This window comes from Hippocampus guttulatus, chromosome 21, assembly GCF_054856545.1.
Source record: "Hippocampus guttulatus isolate MCC_2025c chromosome 21, RoL_Hgut_1.0, whole genome shotgun sequence".
Taxonomy (NCBI): Eukaryota; Metazoa; Chordata; class Actinopteri; order Syngnathiformes; family Syngnathidae; genus Hippocampus; species Hippocampus guttulatus.
Window position 1 is genome coordinate 9477282 of NC_141281.1, and position 12515 is coordinate 9489796.

Genomic DNA, 12515 nt, shown 5'->3' on the forward strand with positions numbered 1-12515 from the left:
CATTTGTCATCTCAACTTCACTCACTCACTACGACACACTCACTTCCTTTTAAAAATGAAAAATCTGGTCTTTATAAAAACAAAAAAAATACCTTTTGTGGCCTTTTAATTCAAAAAAGGAAAAACAGATCTTCAAATTCAAATTTATGTTTATAATTTTGTGGATTTCAATCCAATGTATTTATATTTTTATTATTTATTAGAATCAAGCAAGATAATAATAACAAAAACATAGCTGTATTTCTAATTTATTTAAAATTAAATACATTAAATGGTGGGAGCGCAAACAGTTAAATCACGGCGGTGCGTGATTACGTCACACGCCGCAGCCGCCTCCTCCTCCTCCTTCTCATCTTGGACCTGACCGGACAGATTGTTCAGATTCAGACGAACTTCGACCTCAAATCATCACCAGCCGGATTTTCAGCTCCAGTCATGGGGAACTGCCAGGTTGGTGTTGTTTGCCTTCAAATCCTGCCAAATGCCTGTTTTTTAACCTAAATTTCTTAACGTTCTCATTCCTGCTTTCGTCAACAAACAAAAAAAACCCAAACAAACTGTACGTTTCGCTACGTTTTGCCGCTGGATTGTCGGGATTTGTCTTGTTTCTGCTCATTTTAGTGGAATTATAACGACGTTTAGTGGAGCAGCAGGCCACGCCCATGCGCAATTCATGGCAGCCCCCGTTACTTGCTCAGTGGTGGGGGGGTCGTGATGCCTTCACGGTCACTCCACTTACCCGCACTAAAAACCTCCATTCATCTTGCACAAAATCGTTGCGGCAAAAACCAGCACAGCATTTGGGCAAAATACTTCCAGAGCACTTGGAAGGTGGACGAAGAAATTAGATTAGTCAATGATACTCGATACTGCAAGACTTGATACTGGTGCCATAGCAAGTAAATGCATGTGCAACAGTCACGTTTGAGAAGATCCCATCTGTCTGTCCATCCGTCCGTCATTGTCTTACGAACCATAATATTGTACATACAGTATACTGGGTGCACTCTAAGATGGATACAGACGGATGGACGGTTCATTGAGACATCACAACTCCACTCTCACCTCATCAGTACAGCGCTAATATTGGATGTTCTACGCAGAGGATAAAGAAAATATGACTTAATACTGTTGTATCATCTGTTTGCACGAATTGCGGTACTGTTTGTGTTCAGTTATCCCATGCATGACAGCACCTCGCCCTAAATACTGTTAGCATTAGCATTAAGAGAGCATACTGGGTGGCTAAGCTGCATGGTTGTTTAAAATCCAGCCAGCAAGTACTTTTCAAGGGAAGTCAATGACAGTGGATCTTTCAGAGGCGGTGGGAAAGGAAATGGAGGAGTGGGGGAGGGGGGAGATTTGTCACTGACCCTCTACCAGCATAACTCATTCATGTTTGTTTAGAATTTAGGGCCTGGAATTTTTCCAGTGGAGCTTTGTGCTCCCGCCTCCCCCCTCCCTCGGCCACCTGACGCTCTACCCTACTCACCACACATATTAACCCCCCTCCCCCTCCGCATGCCTGTCATACACTTCCTCTGTGATTGTTTTAATTGGATTAATTTAACTGAACTTGCTGCAAAACAACACACACGAGCTTGACATGGAACACCATGCTCTTGTTATTTTCATTTGAACAGAGAGTAAAGAATGTTTATAAATGTGTGGCCATAATGCAATTGTTATTGAATTTAAAAAAAAAAGTTTCTTAAGGAGTGTCTCGCTCTCTCTCTCTCTCTCTCTCTTACTTGCAGCCCACCATTGTGCCCTATGAGGACTTTGACGTTCTCGCTGACATCAAGGCCATCCGAAAAGCCTGCAAGGGACTTGGTAAGCATCAAGTCTGCTTTGGAACAACCTGATTGATGACGATATACATTTGCAGGCACCGACGAGCAGGCCATCATCGACATCCTGGCCAACCGCAGCTCAGATCAGCGGCAAGAAATCAAGCAGGCGTACTCCGACAAGTACGATGACGTGAGTAGCACGTTCCGGATTTTTCGATGCATAAAAATAATCATAATACATTTCATTTTGTTTGTATGTGTTGCTGCTCTGCATGTATGAAGTCGCAGTTGTTTGAAGCTTAGGAATTATTGTGACTTCCACGCGCTGTCATTTTGTATTTAGCGTTAGCATTGAATTAGCAGACTTTCTTTGGTTTGGTTGAACATTTTAGCGGTAAAATATACAACGCTGAATTCTGTTTTGTCTGCTCTGTTTGGATGTGTTGCTGCGCCGTGCGTGTAAAGTAGCAGACGTTTGGAATTAGCGTAACATCTATGCTAATTGCCGCGCACCTGTCTTTGTTTTGTTTCACGTAAAATGTTAGCATTATGCTAGGCGATGTTCTAAACTTGTAATTTTATGAATTGGGTAAATAGCTTAGCGTTTATATATACGACGTAATTTAGCGTAACGAGGGTTCGCTGTAAAACGAGATGTTTATGATGTCTTTTTTTTTTTTTGGCATAGGAGTTGGTGGACGTGCTAAAGAGAGAGCTGTCGGGAAACTTTGAGAAGGCCATCCTGGCTATGCTAGACCCGCCCGTTATCTACGCCGTCAAGGAGTTAAGAAGGGCCATGAAGGGGGCGGGCACCGACGAGGACGTGCTGGTGGAGCTCCTGTGCACCGCCACAAATTCCGTCAGTTGCTTTGCTACGTACACCCGCCCCAAAAAAGAACAGACTTCATTGATTAAATTGCGCTCATTGGGTTTTTTGCTTCTTTTTTTTCTCAGGATATTGCCTTGTTCAGGGAATGCTACTTTCAAGGTGAGGACACATTGTCATTTTGGTTGTTTTTTTTTTTTTTCACGCAGCATTTCATTGATATTTTCCTTCCTTGTGTTTACTTTTAATGGTTGACTCATTTGCTGAATAAAAGCACATTCGGTCACACACTGTTAAATCCGGAACAATATGTCTGAAATGGCAAAAAAAAAAAAAAAAAACACCATAAAATGGCCGCGTATATATTTGTGGGCGGTATTTATCTTAATGAGTCGTCCCCTCCGTTGTCAGTACACGAACGCGATCTGGACGCCGATATCGAGGGAGACACGAGCGGTGACGTGAGGAATTTGCTCATGGCTCTCATGCAGGTAACGTGCCACTCAACAGTCATAAAAATTAGACGTTCAGAATCATTTGTGAAATTGCACTGGCCCTTTGCAGCTCCGTTGTTGCCATAGCGATCTCACATCACTTACTTTAAGAATATTCATGGTCCGGCCAGGGCATCTCAATCACATTTCGTTTCGCAGGGTAACCGAGACGAGAGCTACGAAGTGGACGAAGAGCTGGCAGAGCAGGACGCCACTTCTCTCTTTGAGGTGACTTCCAATTGTGTGTAGTTGCGTTTTTTGGCGTGGTTGTCGATTCCAATACAGTTATCGTTTTGACGCAGGCGGGCGAGGGTCGCTTCGGGACGGACGAGTCCACCTTTAGTTTCATTCTGGCCTCGAGGAACTATCTCCAACTCCAGGCCACCTTCAAGATGTATGAGCAGGTGAGTTCTTTTCAAGGATGACCCTTCAAACTAAAATGGCAGACTTCCTGTGTCCTTTTTTTTTTTTTTTTTTGGTGGGTCAACTCATGATAGTAATTGCTACCAAATTTGATGTTGCTAAGTGAAATTGGCTTTATGGGCTGAATTTTCAAAAGGTTTTTGAAGGCCTCGTGGCAACGAGCGAAGTGACCTTAAAATGGCTGACCCTTCAAACCAATGTGGCAGACTTCACGTGTGTTTTCAGGCATGGCTTCTTGAGACTTTTTTGTGGGTCAGCTCATGATAAACATGTTCACCAAATTTCATGTGACTAAGGGAAACTGGCGTTGGGGGCTGAATTTTCAAATTATCTTTCAAGGACGAGCGGCATTGACCAAAATGAGCCTAAAATGGCTGACCCTTGAAAACAAAATGGCAGATTTCCTGTTTTGGTTTTGTAGGTCCGCTCAGACGCGCCGACCAATTATGATGTTGTTAGGTGGAACTGTGCTCATTTTTTTTAAACGTTAATGTTAACTTGATTGATGACTTGAATGTTGATTTGTTTTTCCTGCAGCTGTCCGGCACCGAAATCCTGGACGCCATCGAGAACGAAACTTCAGGCACGCTGAAGAGATGCTTCGTGGCTCTTGGTGGGTGTACATCAAAACGCCAGAAGGACTGAGGTCATGTGTGCTATGAAAAAAAAAAAAACAATTAAATGTGTCCTTCTACGTCAACGTCCAGTGAGAGTCGCCAAGAACCCACAGCTCTACTTTGCCAGACGTCTAAATGACGCCATGAAGGGGGCGGGGACTGACGAGGACACACTCATACGCATCATCGTATGCCGCTCTGAGGTAAGATTTTTATTTTTTACCTCTATCAAGGTTGTGTTGACATCACGATTCAACTTCTTGTGTGCCGTTTGTTTGTTTTTTTCGCATTAACCCGGATTTAAAATGATGATGATTATTATTTTTTTTTATCCAGACCCTGCTGATTGATCACCCGTAAATTCTCATAATCGTTTTTTTTTTTTGTGTCACCCAGTTTGACCTGGAGACCATCAAGGACCTGTACCTGGAGAAGTACGACGTGTCCCTGAAGGACGCACTGAGGGACGAGTGCAGCGGTGACTTTAAGCGCCTCCTGCTTGCCATCTGCCACTGAGGACCCCCCCCCCACCACCACCTCCCCCCCTCCCTCCCTGCTCAAACATTTACCCTCAAACGCACTGTGACTTTAGGTTGCTTCTTGTCTTTTTTTTTTTTTTTTTTTTGTAACCTGACCTTAATCTTTGCGCACGTAGTTACTAACCAACTGATCCCCGGTCCGTTTTTAAACCATTTCACGGCGTTTATGTCGAAAGCGAAAAGGCCTGGATGCGTTCGAGAGTTGGATAGAATACAGCACAAGGAAAACGCACCAATCTCTTATTCTCCAACTACTGATTAAAAAGTCAGTTCTTTTTCGATGCTGACTTTTCTGGTTAACAATTTTGTGCACAAGATGAAAGCCAGTATCCCTCGACTGAGGTACATCCGTGCCAAAATAACGACCTCACTTTTGTGTACTACTGCGACATGCACTGAACAAGCGACACATTGCTGTTTGTACATTTCTCACTGTTATTTCTGCCCTCCACGCGCAACGTGGCGCTGATTGTAAACTACGCTCGCTACTCGTGACTTGAAATCAAACCGCGGTGCAGATGTGATGGAATTCACACTTTTTCCCGTTTTTATGCACTTTCAAGCAGCGCAGTTAAAAGGGGATGACAAACTGCCAGTAAAGCTGTTTTGTGGACAAGACTAACGGACAAACTGCTGAATTTTTTAGTAGAAAGTTAAATGTGAAGTGGAGAAAAAGGAGATTTCTTGAACATATTACCGGTCCTGTAAGTGCATTTGATGAAAGAACGTTAATTAATCAAGTTTTATGCCGAGTTAAATGAAGAGAATTGAAGAGCGACCCTCGTGAAGATAAGCGGCTCAGACAACGGGAGGATAGATGGATTTAGTTTGTGTTGATTTTTGTCTTATTAAGAAACTATGTATTGATTTACAGAAATTTGTACGTTTGTCCAATAATAACACACCAAGAAAGACTTGACAGACACAACTACACCTCATCTTCTATTTTATTAAGATTAATTACACGACTAACAGCTGACGTGTTGTATGACACATTTGGAGTACCACGCTGTAGATGAATGAGAAAGGCCATTTCGATTAATGTGCCCGTGTGGCAGCTGACATGCTTTCAAGTACCGTTCGTGTAAAACGTTCGATGTTCGATGATAATATCGGTGGGTGATGTCATCCTAAAGTACAAATATTTCACTGTATTTGCCTTGATATTGCCGCGGAAATGTAGCAGAAAATAAAAATTCCCTATAATTAATCGCACTCGTTTTCTTGCATCTCAAGCATACGACATGCCGTTTTGTCTGTAAAGGCAGCGTCACCATTTGCTTTGTTTGAATGTTGTTTTTATGCTTTTTCGCCATTTTTAGAATTATGTAAAATGGGGCACGCGTTTTGTCATTCTCAATCCCAACCACAAGGGAGAGCCACAAACTGCATTATAATAGGTTTTAAAAGAGGACACGCGATTTGGCATTCTCACTCCTAACCACAAGGGGGAGCCACAGACTGCATTATAACAGGTTGCTCTGCGTTCATATTCACACGAGCCACCAGGAAAGCGGAAAATCGTCACATTCAGCCCGATTGTAAGTGGCCTGCTTTGCTTCAAATTCATGTTTCTATTGTAATCATTGAAGCCAAGGAGTGCGGTCTTAGACACAGGCAGCACATGTGGCAGTACATTAGCATGATGCTTGCCTGTCCTTCCGTACAATATTTTTCGACCACGTTTTATTCCAAATTCCTTTTGTCTATTGGAGGAAGTGATTTGTGATTCAGAAGCTCCGCGTGGGTTCAGTCGTTAAGTAAGCAATCCTGCCCAATGTTTTCCTCCATTGAATCTCCCACTAGCTGAAACACTTTACCTATTTTGTAACGTTGTTTGAACATCGTTTGGACATAAAAGTGTCGCTCGGTGTCGATTAAATGCAAATTTCTTGAACTCCAAAGTTAAATACAACTGAATTATACTTAGGCAGTCGTTCTTCTGTATTCCACTAGTGGGAGTCCGGGTACCAGCAGAAATTGTCGCATTTCCTTCCTGCCCCTCCCACCCCAAACCAGCTATTTGCACATTGTCTATCAACCAAGCCCACCCACCCAAATAAGCACCGCCATCCGTGTCTGTGATGTGAACCCATTCCGTCACGTCTCATCACCTCGCCATCATCAGCGATGATGGCGCTCGTGAGGGGAGGAGGTTTTTTTTTTTTTTTTCCGTGTGGCTTGATGGCCAGGGGGGACAGGTGCATGCTGGTCCTCCCAGTGAGAGGGGAGGAGGGGGCTTGGATGTAAAGAGGCAGTGTATTTTTCCGGTGATACCGAGGAGGACAACGAGTGCTCTTGATGGTGAAAAGGTTCCAGTATGGACTCCCAATGACCCAAATGAGGTGAAAGGAAGTGAGCCTCAATTGGCTCAAACTGATCTCAGTGCAGCTGGGACTCCATTTTGTGATTGCAGGTGCTCAGCCACACAAATCCAAACTCCACCTCTTCGATGAGACCCTCGTCCTGACCTTGAAAAAAAGAGCATCTGCATAGCCGTCGCGTGCGCGCACACACACACATACAATGGGACGGTGTTATGTGTTAGACTGTAGTTGTTATCTTGGCGATGTGCAACATAAATTATTACAAGGCTTGGAAAGAGGAATAATTGATTTTACACCCAGAAATGGGGAAAATAATTCTTTGTGGGTCTCGAAAATATCGTTTCAAAACACAAAATCTGAAAATATGTAATTTTAAATATTTTTTCCTGCATGTTTATTTATCAGCAATTCATCAGATTCTCATTTCCGATGTTGACATGTAGACAAAGAGTACAAAAAAAAACTGGCAAAAGAGGTTAAAAACAGATGCAAGTATTTTTTTAGAAATGGTGTTCATGAAAGATAATATACTTTAGGGATGTTTGATACCACTTTTGTTTGGGTCGAGGCTAGTAAGTACTCACCGATAATAAGTACCAATACCTCAATTAATAGAATGACAAAAAAAATTCTCGATAAATATAAAAAAATTGCTTCGCACCTCTTTCCATACACTGCTGAATTGGTTTTAGCATGATCAACATATCAAAGGTGAAGAAATGGCAGTCGCCCTCGGCCGAAAAAGTTTGGATGGCCCTGTCGCGGAGGCAATGAAATAAATCACGGCGCCAAAATAATCCTCATTAAACAGATTTATCTGGGTAATTATAACACAGGAGAGGAGTGGCGGCGATCCTAATCTCGCTTGACGCCATCAAGCCGTCCAGGGGAAGCGCTTTCTGCTCTCCATCTGCCTGGCACTGATAACAACTTATCATGGGAGGGCAGGAGAGGGGGTTGCTGGGTAATCGCTACACGCACGCACAGGCGGTCTTAAAATCAAAAAAAGGGGGCGAGTGGGGGACTGTAATGTATTTTTTTCAGGGGAGGGGTGTGCTAACTAAACCAGACAACTGTGGGCTTGTGTTGACCCCCAAGTGATGTCAGTCCGACTGTGTGTGTGTGTGTGTGTGTGTGTGTGTGTGTGTGTGTATGTGCGTGTGTATGTGCGTGTGTGGAGGGTGGCGTCACATTGCAGAGACAGTCGAGGTATCGTCGTGACACAAGCTTCCCCAAATAAGCCCAACCCATTCGGCGCCCGCCTCACACACGTGCCGGAACGGGGCTGACGTACGACGCGACAAAGACGACGACGACGCCCTCGGATGCTGTTGGTTCCTCATGTTCGTGACGTGAGCATGTGTCACAATGCAGAGTGTGCAGGAGGAATTTGAAAAAAATATATATATATATGCTAAAAATAAACTGTGGAGGCGATAAAAAAACAAAAAGCACATGGTCCCCAATAGTTGCTTCACCTGCGCGATTTCATCCAAGTGATGTTTTCCAACCGTATAGCTTAGCCTTCCAGACCACTAGCTTGATGCTAAAGCTAAATAGCATCTATGTTACAGTGCTGTAACCCTTGAAGCAACTGATTGACCTGGCCTGCAGACAGGCAATGTAACGTTACTCACAGTCTTTATCCTCTGCGAAGAATGACTAATATTAGCGCTGTACTGATGAGCTGAGAGGAGTTTTATTGGATAGAATATCCGTCTGTCTTATACTGTTTGGAGTTGTGGATTTTCAATCAAAGTACAAGGTGAACAATGTGAAGTCCGATTTTTTAATTTTAATTTTTTTTTTTCGGGGCGGGGGGCGGAGGAGTTGACAAAGGATATTAGGAATGCTCTATTTGCTCCTCTGCCACAGGCGTCTTGACTTTCCCTGGCAAGCAAAGCGGTAGGGGGGAAAGTCCAGCTTTTGAAGGATTGTCTGTCCAGAAGCATCTGAAAGGCCTTCTCATCAAGTTAAAAGCACCTCATGTGATCAGGCACAAACCTAATACAATATCGAGTTCAGGCTTTCATTGAAAGATTAGCATTTGATGCTCTTGTAATGCTATTTAATTCAGCGCCAGCCATTTTCAAACCCTTTTTATTACCCTGAGTCTTGAAATAAATTAAAAAAAAAATAAAAAAGTGCATGAGATGTGTGGAGTCTGAACAGACATATAAATCCGCCTCTGGGAGTGAATGAGAAACAATGATAGGATATTTTGTGATTCATAATCGTGCTATCATGATACTTTATTGTACAATATTACAATATGTTTAAATGGTTTAGTTATATTTTATTCTATTTTAATGATACAGTGTTTTGAAAGCGCAATATGAATCAGGAATCAGGATGTATCATCAAGCTAATAGTGACATCAAGCCTTTTTGTCACTATATCGATAAACACTGCTGTTCTAACGATACTGTGCAGTAAATGGCAACAATAGGATTCATTCTGATAATGATTTGTTGTTGGTGAAATGATAAAATACGCTATGTTAATAAAGCTGCCTTGCCCTAATGTGTACATTTCACGTGACTTTGAAGCTAATGTATTACCAGCATGCTAGCACCGCCTCACAATTAGTTCTACTAAATGCTAAGCTAGCACACCTGACCAATGCCAGCTCGGCCGCAGCTTGTGTCTCGGCGATATTAGCCTAATGATCTTTTTATCCTTCGTTTTATCATTCAAGAGGCTCATGATGGGGTCCGTCCCACAGCTCTGGGGGGCGGTGGGGTTGGTCATGGCCGGCTGGACGCACACAATAGCAAGCCAGACGTGGGACTCCATTCATGCACGGCGTGTAATAACCTCTCTCCCTCATCATCGCTCGCCTCGCAGCTACATCGCAAAAATCAGCAACCCCCTTTGTCCGTGTCGTATTTGTCGAGCGTGAAGACGTGAGCTTTTTTTTTTTTAATCCATTTTTTTCGCTGGCTGTTGTTTCTTGTAAATGTGGTGGCCCGTATTGATTGGAGTATTCGCACAAAGAGCAAGAGGCGATCCATACTTTGCTCAATCAGTCGCTCTAGCCTCATCGTGAATGCTTGCGCATTGTCTTTTTTTTTTTTTTTTTTAGCAGCCTTTCCTGCTCAAGGACACTATTTTTTAACATGACATTTAACACAACATTCTATGATGATGTTAATGAACTATCACTGAAAAAATTTTTTTTTAAAAATGAATCTCGATATATATGTAGTGTTTCACAGTCTCCCTGTGAGGTCAGTCACAACTGACGAGGCCCGCAATAGAAAATGAGTTCAACTTCACGGCTCTGGAACATACTAGTAATAATAATTCCCAAAATATGTCGTGTCAATCAAAGAGGATGATCTGTGTGCGAGGCGCAGAGCCGTATGTAGGTTACCTGTCGGGGAAATTAAGCCTATTAGCTGCTTATGTGAGGCGTCACACTTTTTTAGTTGAGACGCATCCAATTTTTCATACCTGCCATGATGAGATTTTCATCGGGAGCTGGATGTTTCTCACACATTTTTACAAACGCTTGGAATATACTGTTGGACAGTAAATAGCACAGCAAGGTTACTATAGTTCATGAAAAGTAACCAATTAACTGAAATTCAAATGACAAAAAAAACCAACCCTATTTCTTTTGTTAACGTTACAAAATAAAATGAAAATGAACTTGCATCTTAGGTTGACAAAATTAACGACAATCATAGCAAAAATATCTTGTTTTCCTCTTTGTCAATTAATTTCATACATGAGCTTTCAAAAAGCTAAAACTAATACTAAAGCAAATCAAAACTCACTAAAAACAGCTTTTTAAAAAATAATAACGAATAAACTTGCTCTGAAAACGAATCTAAACTAACTGAATTTAATAAAGAAAAGCCAAACAAAAATTAAAAATAAATTCACTGATTAAAAAAAATAAATCTGAATTATAACCCTGTAGCATCGCCAATCTTGTACAAATAAGCAAACATTAAATAGCCCTGAATGGCTTGCAAGAAAATTGTTATCAGCCTGAAGGTGGCGCTCCACTCACCAAAAAATGTCCTCATCCTGCGAGGAGTTGTCGGAGCAGATGTTGAGATATTTCAGTCAGGGCCAAATTGACTCGCTGAATGATGGACACTCAAATTAGCGTGATGTGGCGCCTTTCCAGCAGGGGGCGCAATTATAATGAGGCAGCAAAGTGTCAGCTTTCACAAAACGTGATATGGAAATAAATGATTTACGATTGGATTGTGTAAGTGCACCCGAAAGACATTTTGCCAAACTCATGCTGACATTTACTATTGTTGTTGTGTACGGGGACAGACTGCGACCCGGGTCCGGCGTGGGCTTGGACCCCATCCGCGCCAATCCCACGGCTCTTTAGGACCATCCTGGGAATCATCTGTGAGGCGATGGAGCAAGAAATGAGTTTGCTGCCCGGAGGATGTGACTGACCAGGCTCCCCCGCCCCCGTTTGTTGTGTGGAGGCCCCTCGATGAGCACGTAAGGTGAGATGTTTTCAAAGTAAGAATAATAGATGTTCATAATAGAGAATATGTATTTAAATATTACTGAGCACCTTCTCACGCAAGAAATGGGGACTATCGTATAACAACACAAAGAAGACCGTTCAGGTCTCACACAGTTTTCCAAATAAGTTTGCTTACTTCAAGTGTTTGTATGTCACTCCGAGCTGTTTACTCTCTAACTCACGCATAAAACCAAAGTGAATTAACTTTTTTTATATTTCAACACCAACATATTCAACCAACGCGTCTCACTTTGTCTAATAAAAGTCAGCTAGCTGAATGCTAACTTAAAATGTGACACTCCATAGGTGGGCTAACGGAATTCAGCATCGAAGTTACGGTAATTGTAAGCTTTCCATCGGCGGCTGCTTGAACACACACGGAGCAACGACACTTGGGACCTGCTCTGCCTCTTCTTCTTGTTCTTCATCGCAACTGCAGATTTCCCCTAGACCTCAGTGCTGCCGAGGCACGTTGTGGCACAATCTGGTACTACACAACTAAATTGGGCCAACCCTGTGTACTGTAAAAGCCCATAAAAGAAAAACAAATTGCTTGAAAACCTACAGTGTGTGTGTGTGTGTGTGTGTTGATTTAAGTGCATTGTGCTTCAGTGCACATATGTGCAAATCACTGCTGGTGTGTCTCGTGTGTTTCTTGTCTCTCCACAGCTCCCGCCGCCAGTCCTCAAAGGTCAGAATATACCTTTTTATTACTATTAATTAATATATATATATAATATTCTATATATAATATATATTAAATATATTTGGCGAGTTGCTGGTGATTTATACACTTATAATTGTGAAAACTGCGGGCAAACCTTATTCCCCCACGGCCAGCCACATTTGATTAACGTCAAATTGTATATACAATATGAAATGCAGTTACTTTCAGTAATGAAAAAATGTCTAAATAATCATTCGTGTTCATTTAAAAAAATAGTATATTTAATCATTGTCGTTATAAGTTAAAAGCATTTAATGGCTTTTGA

At 42.2% G+C, this 12515-nt stretch overlaps 1 protein-coding gene and 1 long non-coding RNA gene across 2 annotated transcripts; both read left to right on the forward strand.

The window, feature by feature from the left end:
- The first annotated feature begins 319 nt into the window (after positions 1-319).
- anxa13 (annexin A13) lies at positions 320-5902 on the forward strand. The gene is made up of 11 exons (XM_086102410.1): positions 320-450; positions 1758-1833; positions 1889-1983; positions 2482-2652; positions 2748-2781; positions 3031-3110; positions 3273-3341; positions 3416-3517; positions 4074-4149; positions 4244-4356; positions 4550-5902. Exons 1-11 carry the CDS (start codon positions 436-438, stop codon positions 4667-4669), a joined length of 951 nt encoding a protein of 316 aa, XP_085958536.1. The 5' UTR covers positions 320-435; the 3' UTR covers positions 4670-5902.
- Positions 5903-8283: 2381 nt separating this feature from the next.
- LOC147187040 (uncharacterized) lies at positions 8284-12005 on the forward strand. Its single transcript, XR_015098955.1, has 3 exons — positions 8284-8362; positions 11316-11500; positions 11830-12005. It is a non-coding gene; the product is annotated as an uncharacterized LOC147187040 (long non-coding RNA).
- Positions 12006-12515: the final 510 nt, after the last annotated feature.

Excerpts from the sequence above, each read along its gene's own strand:
- anxa13 (XM_086102410.1), top strand. Across the intron at positions 2,782-3,030 it reads CAGGGAATGCTACTTTCAAG|TACACGAACGCGATCTGGAC; the intron begins GTGAGGACACAT and ends CTCCGTTGTCAG. Across the intron at positions 3,342-3,415 it reads ACGCCACTTCTCTCTTTGAG|GCGGGCGAGGGTCGCTTCGG; the intron begins GTGACTTCCAAT and ends GTTTTGACGCAG.